The 19,116-nt window shown below is 47.8% G+C and overlaps 1 protein-coding gene across 1 annotated transcript in view; it reads right to left on the minus strand.

Moving 5' to 3' along the window:
- UBXN2A (UBX domain protein 2A) overlaps positions 1–19,116 on the minus strand; it is a 123,233-nt gene that overhangs the window by 88,936 nt on the left and 15,181 nt on the right. Inside the window, exon 2 of the mRNA XM_030198806.1 lies at positions 7,671–7,730. Coding sequence (XP_030054666.1) covers positions 7,671–7,714 — 44 coding nt within the window. The 5' untranslated portion in view covers positions 7,715–7,730. The remainder of the gene's footprint in view (positions 1–7,670; positions 7,731–19,116) is intronic.

Consider the following 19,116-nt stretch of genomic DNA (forward strand, 5'->3'; position numbering starts at 1 on the left):
GGTGAAACGCTGAAACCACCTTAGGCATGAAGGAAGGCACGGTCCGAACCGTGACCCCTGACTCTGAGAATTGCAGAAAAGGGTCTCTACAGGACAGCGCCTGGAGCTCTGACACCCGTCTCGCCGACGTAATGGCCACTAAAAAGACAGCCTTCAGTGTCAAATCTTTCTCTGAAGCACGCTGAAGCGGTTCAAAGGGAGCCCCCTGAAGGGACTTCAATACTAACCCCAGGTTCCAAGCTGGACAAAGTGCCCACACGGGAGGACGGAGCCGAAGCACCCCTCTAAGAAACCGTGCCACATCTGGATAAGCAGCTAAGGACACGCCTTCAACCTTGCCACGCAGGGAGGCCAATGCTGCCACTTGCACCCGCAGGTAATTATAGGCCAAGCCTTTGTGTACACCATCCTGCAAAAAGTCCAGAATCGGCGAGACAGGAGCCCGCAACGGAGAAAGCTCTCTTGAAACACACCAGACTTCAAACTGGCGCCAAATCCTGACATAAGCCACGGAAGTGGAGCGCTTACGGGCCTGCAGGAGAGTGGAAATTACCTTATTTGAGTAGCCTTTGTCTCTCAATTGCGCCCTCTCAATCGCCATGCCATAAGACCAAAGCGGCAGGCGTCCTCCATGGCCACCGGACCCTGTGACAACAGGTGCGGAACCAGAGGTAACGGAAAGGGAGCCTCCAACAGCATCTGTTGGAGGTCCGCATACCAAGGCCTCCTGGGCCAATCCGGGGCGATGAGCACCACTTCTCCTGGATGCAGCCGAATCCGCAGGAGCACTCGCCCTATCAAGGGCCACGGAGGGAAGACATACACCAAGCCCAGGGGCCAGGGTTGAGCCAAGGCATCCAACCCGGCAGAGCGAGGATCCCTCCGTCTGCTGAAGAAGCACGGGACTTTGGCATTGGAACTGGTCGCCATAAGATCCATCACGGGCTTGCCCCATTTGGCACATATCTGCAGGAATACATCGTCTGCTAGTTCCCACTCCGCTGGATCTGATACCTGCTTAGATAGTCGGCTTGTACGTTGCTCTGACCTGCAATGTGAGCTGCTGACAGGGACTGTAGATGCAGCTCGGCTCAGTGGCAAATTTGTTCGGCCTGCGCGGCTAGAGCTCTGCACTGAGTGCCGCCTTGTCGATTTATGTAGGTAACTGCTGTCGTGTTGTCCGACATCACTGACAGCCAATCCTTCCAGGGTCACTTGAAAGGCCAGAAGAGCCAGAAACACCGCTTTCAACTCCAGGCGGTTGATAGACCACTCCGACTCGTCGGGCATCCACAGACCCTGGGCATGCTTCCGCTGGCAATGTGCGCCCCAGCCCTTCAGGCTGGCATCTATCACCACTAGGCACCAATCGGGGAGCGCCAGCAGCATTCCCTGCCGCAACATGCTGTCCGAGAGCCACCACTCCATACTGAGGCGGGTCGCAGGGAGCCAAGAAAGTCTGCACTGATAATCCTGAGATACTGGAGACCATCGCAGAAGTAGAGAATACTGTAGAGGTCTCAGGTGCGCTCTCGCCCATGGCACCACTTCCAAGATGGCCATCATCGATCCCAACAGCTGGAGAATGTCCCAAGCTCACGGGCGGGGCATCCTCAGGAGCAGACGGACCTGATTCTGAAGCTTGCACCGCCTTTGCTCGGGAAGAAACACATAGCCCGAGGCTGTGTCGAACCTGGCCCCCAAATATTCTAGAGATTGCGAGGGGGTCAGGTAACCTTTGGCCATATTGACGACCCAGCCCAGAGATTGAAGGACTGAAACCACTCTGGCTATAGTTAGATGACTCTCTTTTTCTGAGTCTGCTCTGATGAGCCAGTCGTCTAGGTACGGGAGAACCCGGATACCCTCTCGCCTGAGAAAGGCAGCTACTACCACCATTACCTTGGAGAAGGTTCGGGGAGCTATGGCGAGGCCAAAAGGCAAGGCCCGAAACTGGAAATGTTTTCCCAACACCGCAAACCGCAGAAACTTCTGGTGCGGGGGCCAAATTGGTATGTGCAAGTAAGCTTCTTTCAAGTCCAGAGACGTGAGAAACTCTCCTGGCTGTACCGCCGCAATGACGGAGCGCAGGGTTTCCATGTGAAAATGCCGCACTCTTAAGGACTTGTTTAGCTCTTTTAAGTCCAGGATCGGGCGAAAAGACCCGCCTTTTCGTGGCACCACAAAGTAAATGGAGTAGCGGCCTAGACCTTGTTCGGCGGGAGGCACCGGGGTCACAGCCCCTATCTGGCACAGACTGTGCAAAGTCTCCTCTACCGCCGCCCGTTTGGCGGCAGAACCGCATCGGGATTCCACAAACACGTCTCTCACCGGGGCATCGTCTATTCGGTAGCCGTCTCTGATCAGGTCCAAGACCCACTGATCTACGGAGATTTTGGCCCACTCCTCGAAAAAGAGGGAAAGTCTTCCTCCGCTGACAGGAAACGAGGAGGGGGCCGGCGCACCATCATTGAGAGGGTCGCCCCTGACCTCCAGGCCTTGAACCGGCAGCTGCGGAACGTTTGTCCGAGCGAAAGGAGTTTCTCTGCTGAAAGCGGGCACGAGAAGTGAACCAGCAGCACGCCCCAGGCGGTACCTTCTAGCTTCACGGAAGCGAGGTCTATAAGAGGAGCGGATCGCCTGACCCTTAGAGGAAGGCTTCGGCCTATCTTCGGGCAAGCGCTGAGGTTTGGAATCCCCTAGGCCTTTAACAATGTTTTCCAGCTCCTCACCAAACAGGAGAAGGCCTTGAAAGGGCAACTTCACCAACCTTTGCTTAGAGGACATTTCCGCCACCCAATGTCGTAGCCAAAGAGTGCGGCGAGCCACCACTGCTACATCCATTTGTTTAGCCGAAGCTCTGACCATATCATAAAGGGCGTCAGCCAAAAAGGACAAGGCCGACTCCATCCATGGAGCCACTTCAGATAAGGTCTCCGCTCCATCACCGGGCTGTTCCACTGCCTGCTGTAACCAAGCCAGGCAGGCTCTAGCAGCATAACAACTGCATGCAGACGCCTGAACAGTGAGACCTGCCAAATCAAAGGACCGCTTCAGCGCTGAATCAAGCCTGCGGTCTTGAATATCCTTCAGGGCAACACCTCCTTCAACAGGGAGGCTAGTTCTCTTTGTCACAGCCGTGACCAGGGCATCCACTTTAGGCATTGCAAAGCAAGCCAAATGTTCCTCACTCAGAGGGTATAATTGCCCCATAGCCCTGGCAACCTTCAAAGGTCCCTCGGGGTCAGCCCATTGAGCCAAAATAAGCTCTTGGATGGAGTCATGCAAAGGAAAGGCTCGAGCAGGCTTTCTGGTACTAGCCATCCTTGGATTAACAGAGGAGGCTGTGCCACTCCCAGGATCTTCAATCGAGAGGGCTTGTAAGGCATCTCAAATAAGCGCCAGCAGCTCCTCGCGGTGGAAAATCCTCACCGCAGACGGATCATCAAGCTCCTGTGGCAATTCTGCACCCGACTCTGGCTCCTCAGCCCAAGAAGTTCTGCCAGACCCCTCAGAATCCTCATAGCCCGACCACGGGGGGGGAAAGGGGGGGTGCACCACACTCAGAAGGGGAATTAGCCCTTCTGCGTTTATCAGGAGGATAAGAAACAGGCAAAGCCAACTCCAAAAGGCCAGGATCCACCGGGGGGGGGGGGGGCAGGCAGAGGGTCCGAAGATCCCTGTGGAAGAGCTCTTTTAAGCATGAATGCCCTATGCAGCATTAAAACAAAATCAGAGGAGAAAACCGCTCCCTGACCGCCCAAATCCTGCCCAGGGCTATCAGCTCTATTATTAGCCTCACTCAGAGGACCCCCACCCCCGGATTCAGGGCTCTCCGTCGCAACGGAGGCCGCACCATGTGGAAAATGCAAAATGGCGTCCGCTGCCAGCTCAGAGCGCGAAAGATCGCCGCTCGCCATGCTCGGGCTGGCTCTACCGTCTGTACAGCACGAATTACAGAGCCCCGCTGCTGATTTGTGCTTGCCACATTTAGAACAGCGCTTTACAGACTCCGCAGCCATCACCAAAAACGGCGGTAAAATTCAAAAATGGCGGTTCATGCCAAAAACGTCCCGATCGAAGGCCCACCCCGGAGGAGTCAGAAAACACTCTTACCTCACTAGACCGAGTATCACAGCTCCGGTCCTGCAGAAGAATCTCAAGAAAAACCTCTTTTCCAAAATCGCTGCGCTAAAGCGCAACGTGACTAATTTTTTTTTTTTTTTTTTACAATGTGAGGAAAGCAGAGGCAAAAGAGGTAAATAAAATCAATCCGGAGGCTCAGATAAGTGGGAAAGGCAGGGAAAGGCGAACCAATGAGCCTGCATCCACTGAGTGGGAAAGGACAGGGAAAAGCAAGCTTATATGTCCACATCCACGGGGGCATGGGTAAGGCAGGGAAAGGGCTGACCTATGTGCCTTCAAAGTGAAGCTGCTATAGCCTCTAACACCCCGGCTAACAACTGGCAAGCCAGGAGCCACCCCCAGGCAGATTTTTGATGGAGCTCGAAGAAGCTGCAGCCACCCTGCTTGGGGAGATAGAGAATACTGAAGAGGCAGTGGAGCTAGCTGGCCATGAGGCACTGTGAAAAGTTGAGTGCTCTCTATCTCCCCCTGCTGGTTGATGGACACAACCCATACGTAATGGCTTCATCTGCTTGATGACAAGGAAAAGTCCCATTCCCATTTAAGCACATCTAGCACTGCAGGTGCCTTTGGGGAACTACGAAGAGTAGCAGGGAAGGGGATGCAGGGAGGGGATTGGGAACCCACACCCCCCTCAAGCAAGGTCCTCATGGAGATCAAGCCTGGCTACCAACCAGCAGGCACCTATGGCTACTAGCTAGTGGAGCATGAATTTTGTGCTCTACTGGCCCTGGTTAATGGGCTGGGGGCAGGCATGAGGATGTTAAGTTCAATCAGCAAGAGGCAGGAGCACTGGAAAGGTGGGCCTGAACCTCCTTACCATCTCCTAGAAGTAGAAAAATACTATAAAGTTCCAAGAAGCACCAGCCTATATCCCAGTGATGGCACTGGAAATCTTAGTTTTCTATTTCTACCTCCATCAACTGGTAGGAAAGGGATGCAAACCACTTGTTCAGTGGTGTGGGCTTGGATGAAATGAAACATCTCCACACACAGCTAATGATTCATATGTTTTATGGCACACAATAAAAGGTTGAGCATCACTTTCTACAGAAGGATCTACCAATCTCAGTGTCCTTTTAATCTGCATGAAAATCAAGCAAGAATTGTTCAATGCCCTTGGAACAATAAACAACTGGCCAGACCAAAAGCTTCCAATGCAGCACTGCAAAGAACTAGAAATATATGTTTAGATATGTTATTTTCCAAACTTCCTCACAAGGGAATAGTTAACATATCTGTTACCAAAGCTGGGGGATGGGGAATCAGGATATTATTATTTATTTATTTAAAATCAAGTAATGACCTTGCATCTTATTCATTTACTTTCAGCTTAAGTATCTAAGACCATGTAATGACTACATCATAACAACACTCTGTAAGCCACATTGAGCCTGCAAAAAGGTGGGATAATGTGGGGCACAAATGCAATAAATAATAAATAATAATAATAAACATTCCACATGACACAGAGAGCAGCATGGAATCATTATGGATAGCAATTCCATATGTGAAGGGAAGGAGCATTCTTGTAGGGCTGTACTACCGTCCACCAGGACAGAATGAACAGACGGATGAAGAAATGTTTACAGAGATTAGGAAAGCTGGCAAATTGGGCAATGCTATAATAATAGGTGATTTCAATTACCCCGATATTGGCTGGATAAATGTTACATCAGGGAGTACCAGGGAGATAAAATTTCTAGATGTAATAAACAACTGCTTCTTGGAGCAGCTGGTCCAGGAACCAACAAGAGGGGGAGCCATTTTGGATCTGGTCCATGGTGGCATCAGAGCATAGTGTGAGAGGTGGCGGTGTTGGGTCCCCTGGGAAACAGTGATCATAACATGATTAAGTCTGAGCTACTATCTGGGATGAACCTGCAAAAGAAATGTAGCTGCATTTAATTTTCAAAAGGGCAACTATAATAAAATGAGGAAAAAGGTTAAAGAGAAACTAAAAGGATCGACTGCAAAGGTTAAGACACATGGAGGGGGATAATCCAACGCTGACGACCATCTCTAAGGGCGCCCATCTCTGAGGACGTCCCCACGAAAGGGCAGGGCATCCCATATTGAAACAAGATGGGCGTCCATATTTCGTTTCGATAATACGGTCAGAGACGCCCAAATCTCAACATTTAGGTCGACCTTAGAAATGGTCGACCTAAATGTTGCGATGGTCTACCTTAGAGATGGATGACCCCGGTTTTCGCCGATAATGGAAACTGAGGACCCCATCTCAAAAACAACCAAATCCAAGACATTTGGTCATGGGAGGACCCAACATTCGTAGTGCACTGGTCCCCCTCACAGTCCAGGACACCAACCAGGCACCCTAGGGGGCACTGCAGTGGAATTCACTAATTGCTCCCAGGTGCATAGCTCCCTTACCTTGGGTGCTGAGCCCCCCACCCCCCCAAACCCACTCCCCACAACTGTACAACACTACCATAGCCCTTATGGGTGAAGGGGGGCATTTACATTTGGGTACAGTGGGTTTCGGGTGGGTTTTGGAGAGCTCACATTTACCACCACGAGTGTAACAGGTAGGGCCTGGGTCCACCTGCCTGAAGTGGACTGCACCCACTAAAAACTGCTCCAGGGGCCTGCATACTGCTGTGATGGAGCTGGGTATGACATTTGAGACTGGCATAGAGGCTGGAAAAAATGTTTTTAATTTTTTTGGGGGGTGGAAGGGGGTTGGTGACCACTAGAGGAGTAAAGGGAGGTCATCCCCGATTCCCTCTGGTGGTCATCTGGTCAGTTCGGGCACCTTTTCGAGGCTTGGTCATGAAAAAAAAAAGGGACCAAGTAAAGTCGGCCAAATGCTCATCAGGGACGCCCTTCTTTTTCCCATTATCGGCCGAGGATGCCCATCTCTTAAGCACGCCCCAGTCCCACCTTCGCTTCGCCTCCGACACGCCCCCGTCAAGTTCATACATATTCATTATGGATATCCTGAAACCCTGATTGGCAAGGGGTACTCCCCAGGACTGGACTTGGGAAACACTGCGATAGGAGTTCTGCTAGACTGCAAAAAGGGAGGAGGGGGGGAATGTGTGGAAAGAAAAAAAAAAAGGCTGAGCGGGAAGGAAAAGCAAAATATATGTTCATAAAAAATGAGTCAAAGAATTTCCTCTCCCCTACCACATTAAAAAAAAACTTTGTCCAACACCTAAGTTTTCTAAATATATTTACATTACCTGGCAGGTAAATTCAATCCATCAACTTATTTACTTTGCTGTTCTTGATATAAGACCATTTAAGAAACATGGTGGTTTACAAAATATCCTGAAAAATTAGTACCAGTGATGAAGCAATACTAAATAAGTAAATATGTGTGGGAATATACAACCCCTGTTACTATTAGGTATCGGTTTTGAAATACATTTCCATTTTGCAAAACATGAAATGCTTTATTCCAAAGATGTCAGCAAACCAGAGAATACTTTTGCTGATCAGTGTAAGCAAGAGAATACTTTTGCTGATCTATAAGTAATGATATAAGAAAAATCCTTTACCTTTCTGTTTGTTTTATGGTTTCACTTTTGTCTACTTCCCTCATCTTGTCTCTTCTCTTTCTAATTACAGAAAGAGAAAATTGTGATTATAGAAGAAAGACCATAGCATCAGTTTTGATCCTGTGTGAGAAAGATATATTGAAGGCAATCACATTAACTTACCCCAGTAAATAGCAACTTCCCCAGTTAAACTTTCTAAAACATGCCCTCATTCAATCTGGCTAAATGTATGAATGCATGGTTTCATTAAATGCATAATTTATGACAGATTCAGGATTAGGGTGTTTTGTGACAATCAGAAAATAACTTGTATATTTTTATATTTAAATCTGTTTATTAAGTTTTACAAAGTGAACATAGAAGGAACATTTCTAATACATAGAAAAATCTATGACAAAATCTCCACGACAAATCAAATCAGTACATTGCGAAGGGCAAAGGGCCTTGTGTCTGATAGCCCCGTACCTATAATACCTCCTTCTATATTTAATCATTTTTATTAAAGATCATACAAACATTAAAACATTAAATAACACATTTACATTATCATGGCAGATACTCCAAAAACATTCCAGAATGCTAACCACCATTGTATGCAAACCATATTAACCTTTATTCCCCCCCCTTTCCCCCCCCCATCCCTCCCCCCCTTCCCCAGTCCTCCCTACCCCTTCCTACCCTCCCACCCAGTTATCTTTGTTACGCTTACCTCCCCTCAACCGGCTCTAACCTATCATGTGAGTGAGTTGACCAATAAGCTACGAGCTCTACCCGAGAGCGCCTGCACGTATGGTTCCCAGACCTCCCAAAAGCAATATGCAAAGCAATATGCAATATGCTTTGTTTCCCAATCAAAATAGCCTTATAGAGGAATAATCTCTCCATAGGTCGCAAGTCTTTCCCACTCCCACCTAGTCCTAGCACTATGCTTCGTGGCAGCAAACTTATCTTTTTATATAACAGGGACTCACAGAATTCCATAATCTTACCCCAAAACTTCCTAATTTCAGGACATTCCCATAGCATATGATATAGGGACGCTCTCTGAAAATTACATTTAATACACTTAGGCTCTTGTATATTTCCAGTATAGTATGCCTGTATGGGGGAGAAATACCCTCTCAAGATTATCCTAAATTGTATCTCCCTGTGTCGAGCACTGGTCACCTTGTATGCAATCTCCTTCAGAAACTGGGCAATGTCACCGCTCCTAATCTCCACCCTCATATCCGCTGACCACCTCCTGGCCACCTCTCCGTAATCTCGCTGCACCATTATCATACCCAGTTGTCTATAAAGCACAGACACCGAGGTCTGCTCTCTGCCCGGAGGCAAGAATAAGTTCGACAATAAGTCATATATCCCTCTACCACACTTGTTCCTTTGCAAGTGCGATATATAGCTATGGAGCTGAAGATAGTCATACCAACTCACATGCTCTGTTCCCACCATATCTACTAGGGCCTCCCGAGTGATTATCTCCCCCGAATCCTGTATCACATCCGCCACCAACACTACTCCTTCCCGTGTCCAACTCATTAACCTCTTTTGGTTCCCCCCTTGCCCAAAGTCCGCATTCCCCGCTAACGGAAGCATATCCGTGCTATATGGGTTCTTATTCAAACGTTGTAATATATACTGCCATGTGCGTCTCATGGGTTGTAATAATACGTGCTGGCTCCACCCCTTAGGGAGCACTTCACTCTTAGCATGTAGCATATAATACGGATGATATGGCCTGAACAATTCTTTCTCATAGCTCCATGCTGTATACTCCTCTGTTTCTAATATCCAGTCTGCCAAATGTCTCGACAAACAGGCCCAGTTATATTGTTTAATGTCTGGCAATCCGAGGCCCCCCTCTGCTCTTCTCCCATACAAAAATTCCAACTTAACTTTAGCCTTCTTCCCTCCCCAGCAGAACCAGGACACCATCCTACGGAGTTTTTTAAGATCTTTTGTTAGTAACAGAATTGGCAGCTGTCGCAGAACATATAGCCATTTTGGAAAAATCATCATGGCAAACAGCCCTACCCTACCGCTCAACGATAGAGGCAATCCCTCCCACAAAGTCAACTGGTGTTTCGTATGATGTAACAGTTCATCCACATTCCTTCTATATAATCGACTCAAATCCCCTGTTAGAATGATACCCAGATATTTAAACTCATTATCCGCCCATCTCAACGGGAACTCTCCTCTCCATTGCTCTCTTACTATATTAGAGGTGGGCAATCCCTCCGACTTCTGGGTGTTCAATTTGAAACCTGAAAATGCCCCATATTCGGCAAAGACCTCCATCAACACCGTCAACGACTGCTCAGGTCGAGCCAGATGGACCAAAAGATCGTCCGCAAAGGCCGAGATCTTAAATTCCCTGCTACCCAATTTCACTCCTTCAATCTCTGGGTTCCCTAAGATTTCCCGAATCAAGGGATCCAATGTGATGGCAAAAAGTAATGGGGACAGGGGGCATCCCTGTCTAGTTCCTCGATTAATCACAAAACTTTGAGAGTACGACCCATTAACCAACACTCTCGCCGCCGGATTCTTATACAATATTGATATCGCTTGAGTGAAATATCCCTCAAATCCATACGCTCGCAGTGAGGCAAATAGAAATTCCCACTCAACCCTATCGAATGCCTTTTCGGCATCGAAACTAATCAATAATGAATCCCCTCCTTCCCTACGCATCCTGTCCATTGTGGCTAAAATCAGTCTAATATTTTTCACACTCTGTCTCCCCTGAACAAACCCGACTTGAGGGGCTGCCACTATCTTAGATAACACTCTGGTCAATCTCGATGCTAGTATCTTCGCCAATAATTTAGCCTCGTAGCTAATTAAAGATATTGGTCTATAGGAGTCGGGGGATATCGGATCCTTCTCTGGTTTCAGAAAAACCATAATATCCGCAAGACGCAAGGACTGCGGGAGCTCCCCCGATTCAACCGAAGTATTGAAAGCATTGACAAGGGATTCTCCTATATCTAACCCTAGTATTTTATATAGCTCTGCCCTAAAGCCATCCGGCCCTGCTGCCTTATGTAGTGCACTACCTCTGATTTCTCTAAGCACCTCATCCACTTCTATCTGTTTGTTTAGCTCCATCCTCTGTTGCTACGTAATTCTAGGCAGAGTGACATTCTCAAGATACATATCTGTGTCTAGATCATCAGCATCATTCTTTGCATACAACCTCTCATAATAATCATGAAACACTTTCTGAATCTCTGCATCGGTGTGTACTAGTGCCCCCCCTTGATTCTTGATCGCCATCACTCTTCTCTGTCCCCTCGCTCTTTTCACTAATCTTGCCATCATTTTCCCTGGCTTATTGCCGAACTTATGTAATTGAAATTTATAATAAACAGCAGATTTACTTGCTCTCTGATGCAACAACTCATTCAAGGACGCTTGTGTGGCCAGGAGTTGATCCCCGACCCGACCTCCAGAATGCTGCCCATATGCCCTTCTTAAATGTACTAACTGTTTCCCCAGTCTTATGATTGCTTGATTTCTCTGTTTCTTCTTCCTGGCACTAAACGCAATTATTTCACCCCTTAAGACAGCCTTCCCCGCTTCCCAGTAAAGGGTCGGTGTGTTTACATGGGGGGCATTATGAATTGTATATTCTTTCCATCTCCCCCTGATATATGTCCAAAATTCTGGATCGTAATACAGATCCAGGGGGAAGATCCAGCGATACTGTTTGCTTTGTAGCTGCTGATCCCTGTATTTGATATATATAGCCGCATGATCCGATATTATCGTCGGATCAATATCGGCCTCCAATATCTCTGCAAAACTCTCTTCATCTATCAGCAAATAATCGATTCGTGATTGTGTGTTGTGAGCTCTAGAATAATGTGTATAATCTTTAAGGTTTGGATGTAATACCCTCCACACATCTACCACCCTCAATGCGCCACATATCAGGTTTATGCCTTTGTTAGCTCCAACAGCCTTGCCCGCACTAGTATGAGATCTATCCATCTTGTGATCCGCTACCACATTGAAGTCTCCCCCTATTATTTTATGCTGTATATTAAAGCACTGAATTTTACTTATGAGGGTCTGATAAAATTGTTTACTGTACACGTTAGGAGCATATACATTCACTATTAGAAATGAATTACCATTCACCTTTACCTGAGCCAGTATATATCTCCCTTCCTCATCAAGACATGATTCTTCTATCACCACCTGCAAAGATTTATGGAATAATATCGCCACTCCTGCTTTTTTCCCTACCGCTGGGGCTTCTAGCATGGTCCCCACCCACCAGGTTTGAAGCTTTGCATGCTCCTAGGACGTTAAGTGTGTTTCTTGTAGGAGCACTACATCAGCCCCTTTCTTTTTGAGGCTATAAAGTATTTTCTTTCTTTTTATAGGAGAAGATATACCCCCCACATTCCAGGAGTAAACTTTAAGTCCCATTACGTTATACCTGTTGATGCTGGCCTTATCAAGTATACTACGTCTAGTGCCCAGCAGGCCCGGCGTCCCAGCAGCGCCGCTCCCGCTGTTCTTCCCCACAAATGCTCATTAATCCGCTCCCTCACCTCCATTTGTATACACTGTATTGCCCGTTGAGATTCAACTACCCAGGACCTTCCCCTCCCTATCCCCCCCAATCCCTCCCTCCTCCCAGCTCCCCTTCCCCCCCTCCCGTTCCAAATGGTAATCACGATATAACACCCACACTCTCCCAATCAACATATCCCCCCTACCCATCAGCTCCCCTTCTCATTGCCAGCATATTATACAGGCACATCTACCTCATATTATCCATCATACTAATCGTTAGCTATCTGTCTCCCTCTCGGGAGGCAGAAGCCTATTCCAGATACATTTAACTATATAAACCCCTTCAAATAAAGTCCCAACAGAAACTTTAGGCATTTTTATAATCCCATATACACATACAACCTCGAGACTCCTGCATATGAGCTTACAGAGAGTCCACTGTGCAAACTGCGGATTCTCGCGTTTGCATATAATCTCGATCAGGCTTGTGCTCACTCCGGAGATCTACTCCAATCCGGCTCATCTACTTAAACTCTTCAACTGCACATTTTCAGTCTTTGGGACTGTCTCTCCGAGTTCGTTTGCCATACTCTGATCAAAATTGTCCCAGTTACTATATCCAATTTTATCTGTCCTTCCCTCTAAGGGAATACTGGAATCTGGATCATAGTTCTGTACTTGCTTCCAATTTATAAACATATCTGAAACCTTAACCTCAAAACCTGGTATTATCCCATATGCTCGTTCAGCCACGAACCGCCATCCGGTGCTCAGTCCAAATGCCCGCAAACCAGTCCCCCAAGGCTCTATTCACTTTTATTGCAAACTGATCTTCACTCTTCCCAGCTTTCAATATCTCCCTTCTAGGTATTTTCATGGCGTATCCTGCGCATTCCCGTGTTGCTACACATATTCTCTCGCTGCCTCCACTTTATCAAAAAATTTTGTAACTCCATTAATAGAGATACGCAGTTTTGCAGGATATAGAAGTGCAAACTTTATCTTTTTCTGGAACAAGTCCGTGCACAATGGCGTAAAAGTTTTTCTCAATGCTTGCACCTGTTGAGAATAATCCTGAAAGCACAGGATTTTCTTACTTTGATAAGTCAGGGTGCCCCCGCCTTGTATCGCTTCCAATATAGCTTGCTTATGTCGGAAATTGAGGATTTTCAAAATCACCACTCGTGCCCTGGTCTCTGATGGGCGTAGGGGCCCCACTCTATGTGCCCTCTCCACACAGAAATTATGTATTTTATCCTCTATATGCAGGGACTGTGGCAGCCACCCCTCCAAGAATGCTGGTAATTCTTTATCTATTAGTGACTCTGGGAGCCCGACTAACCTCAAGTTATTTCGCCTGCTGCGATTCTCTAAGTCGTCGAGCTTAGCCTCCAGGCTCTGCACCCTTTTCTCCATTTTCGCGGTGATCTCCTTCTGGGCCTCAGCTGCCTCCTCGACCTCCGATACTCGCTGCAGCCCTTCGTCCAGCTCCAAACTCATGCTATCGATTCGCTCGTGAGCTTCTTCCGCTCTATGATAAAGTTGTTGTAATTTTTTATCTAGGGCCGCCTCAACCGCCGCTGTGATCTCGGCAGTGATCTCCGTCATCCATACAGAGCATGCTGTAAGTTCTCCGATATCACGCTGGTCGGCCATTTTGTTGTCAGCCTGCTTGAGTCTATCTCGCTCCTTTCTGACTGTTTTTGTCGCCATTCCGCTTCTTCTCTCGGTCTTTCCGATCGCGAGTCAATTCCCCCAGCTGATGAGTGCGAAGCTGTGCCTTTTTCCGCCGTGGGCTCGCCAATTCAGCCGATTATTGGGTTAAGTGGGCACAGAGCTGAGCTTACCAGCGTCTGCCCTGCACCATGGCGTCACGTGATCTACAACTTGTATATTTTTAAATCTGTGCATATTATGTTCTAGAGATAAAACAAACCAAACGTTTTACAGCTCCTCTGTACACAGGGCTGGAAAAATATTTTGAAAACTTAGGAACTAGGATTCCAGCTCTAGTGTAGCTGAGACTGACACTAGGGACAAATCAGCTAACTTGATCCCCCGCACCCCCTCTGGTTGCATAATCATCCCCTTTCTTCCCTTCCCCACCTCTTGGTACACAACCATTCCTTCTCAAGCTTAATTGGCCCCTACAGAAAGAAAACAGCATCTCCACACTGCTCTATTCAAGCTTCAGATGGAGGCAGCCAGAGGGTAAGAGTGCTGTTCTCCTCCTTCCTTCATGCCCAAGAGGATCATACTGTGGCAAGGGAGATGAACAAAGCTGCCTGCAGCAACTTAAGGTAAGATTATGCCAAGGATGGAACACCAAAAACTGCAATTGCACTGATTCACAAAGTACCCCTCCCTCCGACAAAAAAAAATGGCCCTGTATATGTAATATGGCTGCTCCTTGGATTAGTATCATTGTACATGGTGAACCAGAGAGCTCCTCTCAAGCCTGAAGCACTGCCAAGTGCCAAATATGGTAAAATTATGCCTTACCTGCTGATAGTTTTCTTTCCTTTAGTAGCAGCAGATGAATCCAGGAACTGGTGGGTTGTGTCCATCTACCAGCAGGTGGAGATAAATATCACAAAGCTGAAGGCAGTGATACCAAACGGTCAGCTCCTCCTTCACTTCAGTATATGTCTCATCACCAAGCAGAATCAGACAAGAAACCAGGAAGCCTTCCTCATCAACCAAACACAACAGAAACTCGTCAGTCCAACTTAGAGAAACCATGACCGTAATGGACTCCTCTTCAGTGGTTTCTGTTCTCTCTCTTTTTTTTTTTTTTTTTAACTAAAGACCAGGACAAGAACAGACAGGCAAAACAAACGCAGCTGACAGAGGATTCATCTGCTGTTACTAAAGGAAAGAAAATTATCAGCAGGTAAGGCATAATTTTACCTTCTTTAGCGTATGCAGCAGATAAATCCAGGAACTGGAGGGATGTACCAAAGCAATCCCTAATTAGGATAGGAAGTTGCCGCTCCCTGCAAAGGCAGCATCCAAATAGTGAAAGCACACCCGTTCCGCCCAAGAGGTAGACAGCAACCTCGTGCAATAAGCCTGCAACGCCACCGGCGGGACACAACCTTCCAAAAAATCCACGGAAACAAAGTATCTGCAATCCAACAAGAAATAGCCGGCTCAGACGCCACTGTCCATTGGCAAGAACCAGCGAGAAGGACAGAAGATCAGAACGCTGAAAAACATGAAACATCTGCAAATGCTGAAGAAGAACCCTCCGAACATCAAGATGACAAATCGCCGCATACTCCGCGTGAAAATTCCCCTCCCAAAAGGAGGGAAGAAAGAAAGGCTGATAAAGAAGAAAAGCCAAACAACAGCCGGTAAGAAAGAAACAATCATATGCAAGGTCATTCCAGAGTCAGCAAATTACAGAAAAGCAGCTCAGCACGGCAGCGCTAAAAATTCAGACACCCTGCATCCCAAAGAATTGGCAACCAAGAACACTGCTTACGAGTAAGCTCCTAAGCAAAGCCTTCTGCAAAGGATCAAAAGGAGTCCAAAGCAACACTCAGTAGACAAGGAGCCCTAAGCTAGGTTCGGAGAACAAGAACGAGGTTTCAGAGCGAACAAGGTCGAAACATCGGAGGAGCAAAGCACTCTGCAAGAAATGCGCCACCTCTGGGTGTGAAGCCAGAGAAGAGCCCAACACTCTCTCCCAGGAGCTGGCTACCGCTACCTGCACCCGAAGCGAATTAGAGGCCAGGCCATTCTGCAACCCGTCCTGCAGAAAGAAATCAATCACTGAGGAACAGACGCCTGAATGGAGACCAAGCGTGGGCCGCAACCATGCCTCAAAAAATCCTCTACACCCAAGAATATGCAGTCGAAGTGGACCGAATACAAGCTTGCAATAAAGCAGTAATTACTGAGTCCAAAGAACTCTATTCCTCAGAGTCAACCTCTCAAAAAACCAGGTCATAAGACCAAAGGAAGAGGGATCCTCACTCTGTAATACACCCTGAAGGAAGAGCTCAGAGTCAAGTGGAATTCAAGATGGAGGTGCCACCAGGAGCCGCACCAGATCCGCACACCAAGGGCACTGTGGCCAATGCGGAGCTACCAGAATGACAACCCCAGTGGTGAGCAATCTGAAAAGAACTCAGCCACAGAGAGGCCACGGAGGAAACACTATCGAAGAACACCCTCTGGCTAAAGAAGCAGCTGAACAACCAGCCCTGCCGAATTGCCCTCTCTCCGATGACAGAAGAAAGAAGGCACCTCGGCGTCCAGCCGGGACTCTATCAGATCTACCTCTGGAGCTCTCTACCTGAGGCCAAACTAGAGAAGCACTGGTGTGGAATACCATTCTGCAGAGACAAGAAGGCAGAAAAAGAGAGCACACCATAGGAAAAGCCTGCTAAGTGGGCCGTGGAGAAACAGAAAACAAGGTCCTCTGCCGTCCATGGGGGCAACACGCCCTGGTGGCCAGGGCCCGACTGAGTCCCACCCTGTCAAAAAAGAAACCACCGCTGTCGTGTTCTCCGATGGCACAAGCACTGCCTGGCCAGCAACGTGTCCTGAAAGGCTAGAAGACCAACAGCACCAAAAGCAGTTCCAGGCGAGAGATCGGCCACACTGTCTTCCATGCCATCCACCGCTCCGGAGGTGGAAGAAGGAGGCAAAAGGCTCTTCAGCCCAAGAGGCTTTGACCACCACCATCCACAGCTGAGGAACCAAAGCATCCCTTCCACAGGGAGGAACTGCGGAGCCACCAATTCATGTGCAGTCATGCCAAGAACAGAAAACGCCGCTGACACTCCTTGGACACAGGAGACCACCTGCCAAGAAGCGCAAGCTCTAGATGTCATATGTGAGCACAATCCACGGCGCTAACTCTAAATTAGCTGCCAAAGAGCCCAGGACATGAATGCACTGCAGCACCCCGAGCAGACCACGCACCAGAATCTGAAGCTAGATCCTTCAGTCCTCAGTCAAGAAAAAAAAAAATCATACCAAAGCTGTCTGGAACGGGATGAGGTGGCTTATTTGAAGGGTGACCACCCAGCTCAAGGCTTCCAACAGCGAGAAGAGCCAGGAATATTAATTCTCAGTACTCATCTACAGCGGGGTGCACTCTGATGCTGTCCTTGCGGAGAATGCCACAACACTCCCAAACCTAAGAAAAGGTGCATGGAGCCTTAGCAATGTCGAAAGGCAAAGCCTGGAACTGAATATGAAGGCCCAGAACGGCTAACCAGAGAAACCGCAAATGAGGGGGCCAAAGAGGAAAGAGCAAAAACGCTTCCTAGAGGAGAAGTGCAGGGAAGAAAGCTAAATTGAAGTAGCTCTGCAATATAGCAAGCTGTCCAATACAAAGAAAAAGTGAACTGAGGCCTTAGAGACACTGCAACATACAGCTAGCTAGAGGTGCTGCAGATACAGTGGAAGCTGGAGCTGGTGTGCAATAGTTTTGACCAGTGTCAGAAGACCAGAGCTGCTGTGGGAAACCACCATAGCTAACCTTAGGCACTGTAGCATAAACTGCCCCAGCTATGTAATGACTGCTTATAAAGGCAAGCAATATGGGAGAGTGAAGTAAAATATGCCCCATATGAAAGGGAGCCAAGGGCTACAGCTTCTAATATGATGCACAAACCAGCCTTAAACCTGTGACCTTCAGGTTGAAAGCCAGCCATCCTCTAGAAAAAAACTATTTGCTGAAACTACTGCACATAGAGATAATGCCCCCATAGTAGCACTGAGGTTCCATGATTACCATGGAGAAGTGAACAATAGCCCCAGAAAATAACAATATGCAACATTTCCCACAGAAACGTGGAGACAACAGCACTAAGCCTAGAAACTCCATTGTAAAGTTGCAGAAAAAAAAAAGAAAACCTACAGCACCTGGTATTCCCAGGCAATCTCCCATCCAAGTAGAAACCAGGCCCAACCCTGCTGTGCTTCCAAGATCAGAGATCAGGCACAGTCAGGGTAGTGTGCTCATAGGCAATACCCATACTGCCAACATAAAAAGAGTTCCACAAATGAAGAGAGGGAACCTTTCAGGGTGTTTAATAAACTGCCCTCGGCGAAAAAACTGAGGGGACCGAAAAGTCTGTAAATAAAAATACTAAATAGGCCCTTTCAGAGGGCTAACACACAAAGAGCCCTGCTCTGATGCTGTTCACTGTTTCCCACACCAGGAACAGCCTTTAGCTAATGCAGTAACTATAAGAAAATCTTAGTTCACCACAGACAGTGACACCTATTAGAGACTGCTGTCATCAATGCATCTACTTACGCAAACATGGCTTTCCAGCTCAGGTGATTCCTGTTAGCTCTGTGCAGAAAGGGACAGCCCTGAAAAGGCTCCCTCCGAATACAGGAAGACAGGGGACCAATGGACCCTACTGCTGAGCTGAAGAGTAAACATTCACTCTTCGGGGCAGGGTCCATCAGTGGAGACTGAGCTGGGGAACAAGCCAGAAATCTCCAAAGGCTGAACTAAAAAGGAACTGTCAGTTCCCCTACCAAACTTCTGCAACGTATAGGCATATGGAGCAGCAGAATGAACTAGGGGGAAAGGTCAGAAGCCCCCAGATTGGCTGACGTGCATCCCGAAAACAAGGCGTATTGCAGAAGGACCATCAGAATCCTTCTGGAAAACCCTGCTGTCTAGAACCCATCCACCCAAGATGAGCGTAAAATTCCCCTGAGCCCGAAGCTATCAAGGGGGAACCAGAGAGGGGTCCCAATGACCCCACCTCCAACACGGCACCCAGTCGCCTCTCCTGGAACACTGGATCTACTGCAGAGGGTAGCAAAGCCATTACTGTACCCGAAGAAACCCTCAAAAGGGGCGGGCTACACACAAATGCTGAGGAGGCAAAAGCCACTTCAATCAGTGGACATGGAGAAAAAGGACAATGAAATC

This window comes from Microcaecilia unicolor, chromosome 3 (genome assembly GCF_901765095.1).
Source record: "Microcaecilia unicolor chromosome 3, aMicUni1.1, whole genome shotgun sequence".
NCBI classification, from domain to species: Eukaryota; Metazoa; Chordata; class Amphibia; order Gymnophiona; family Siphonopidae; genus Microcaecilia; species Microcaecilia unicolor.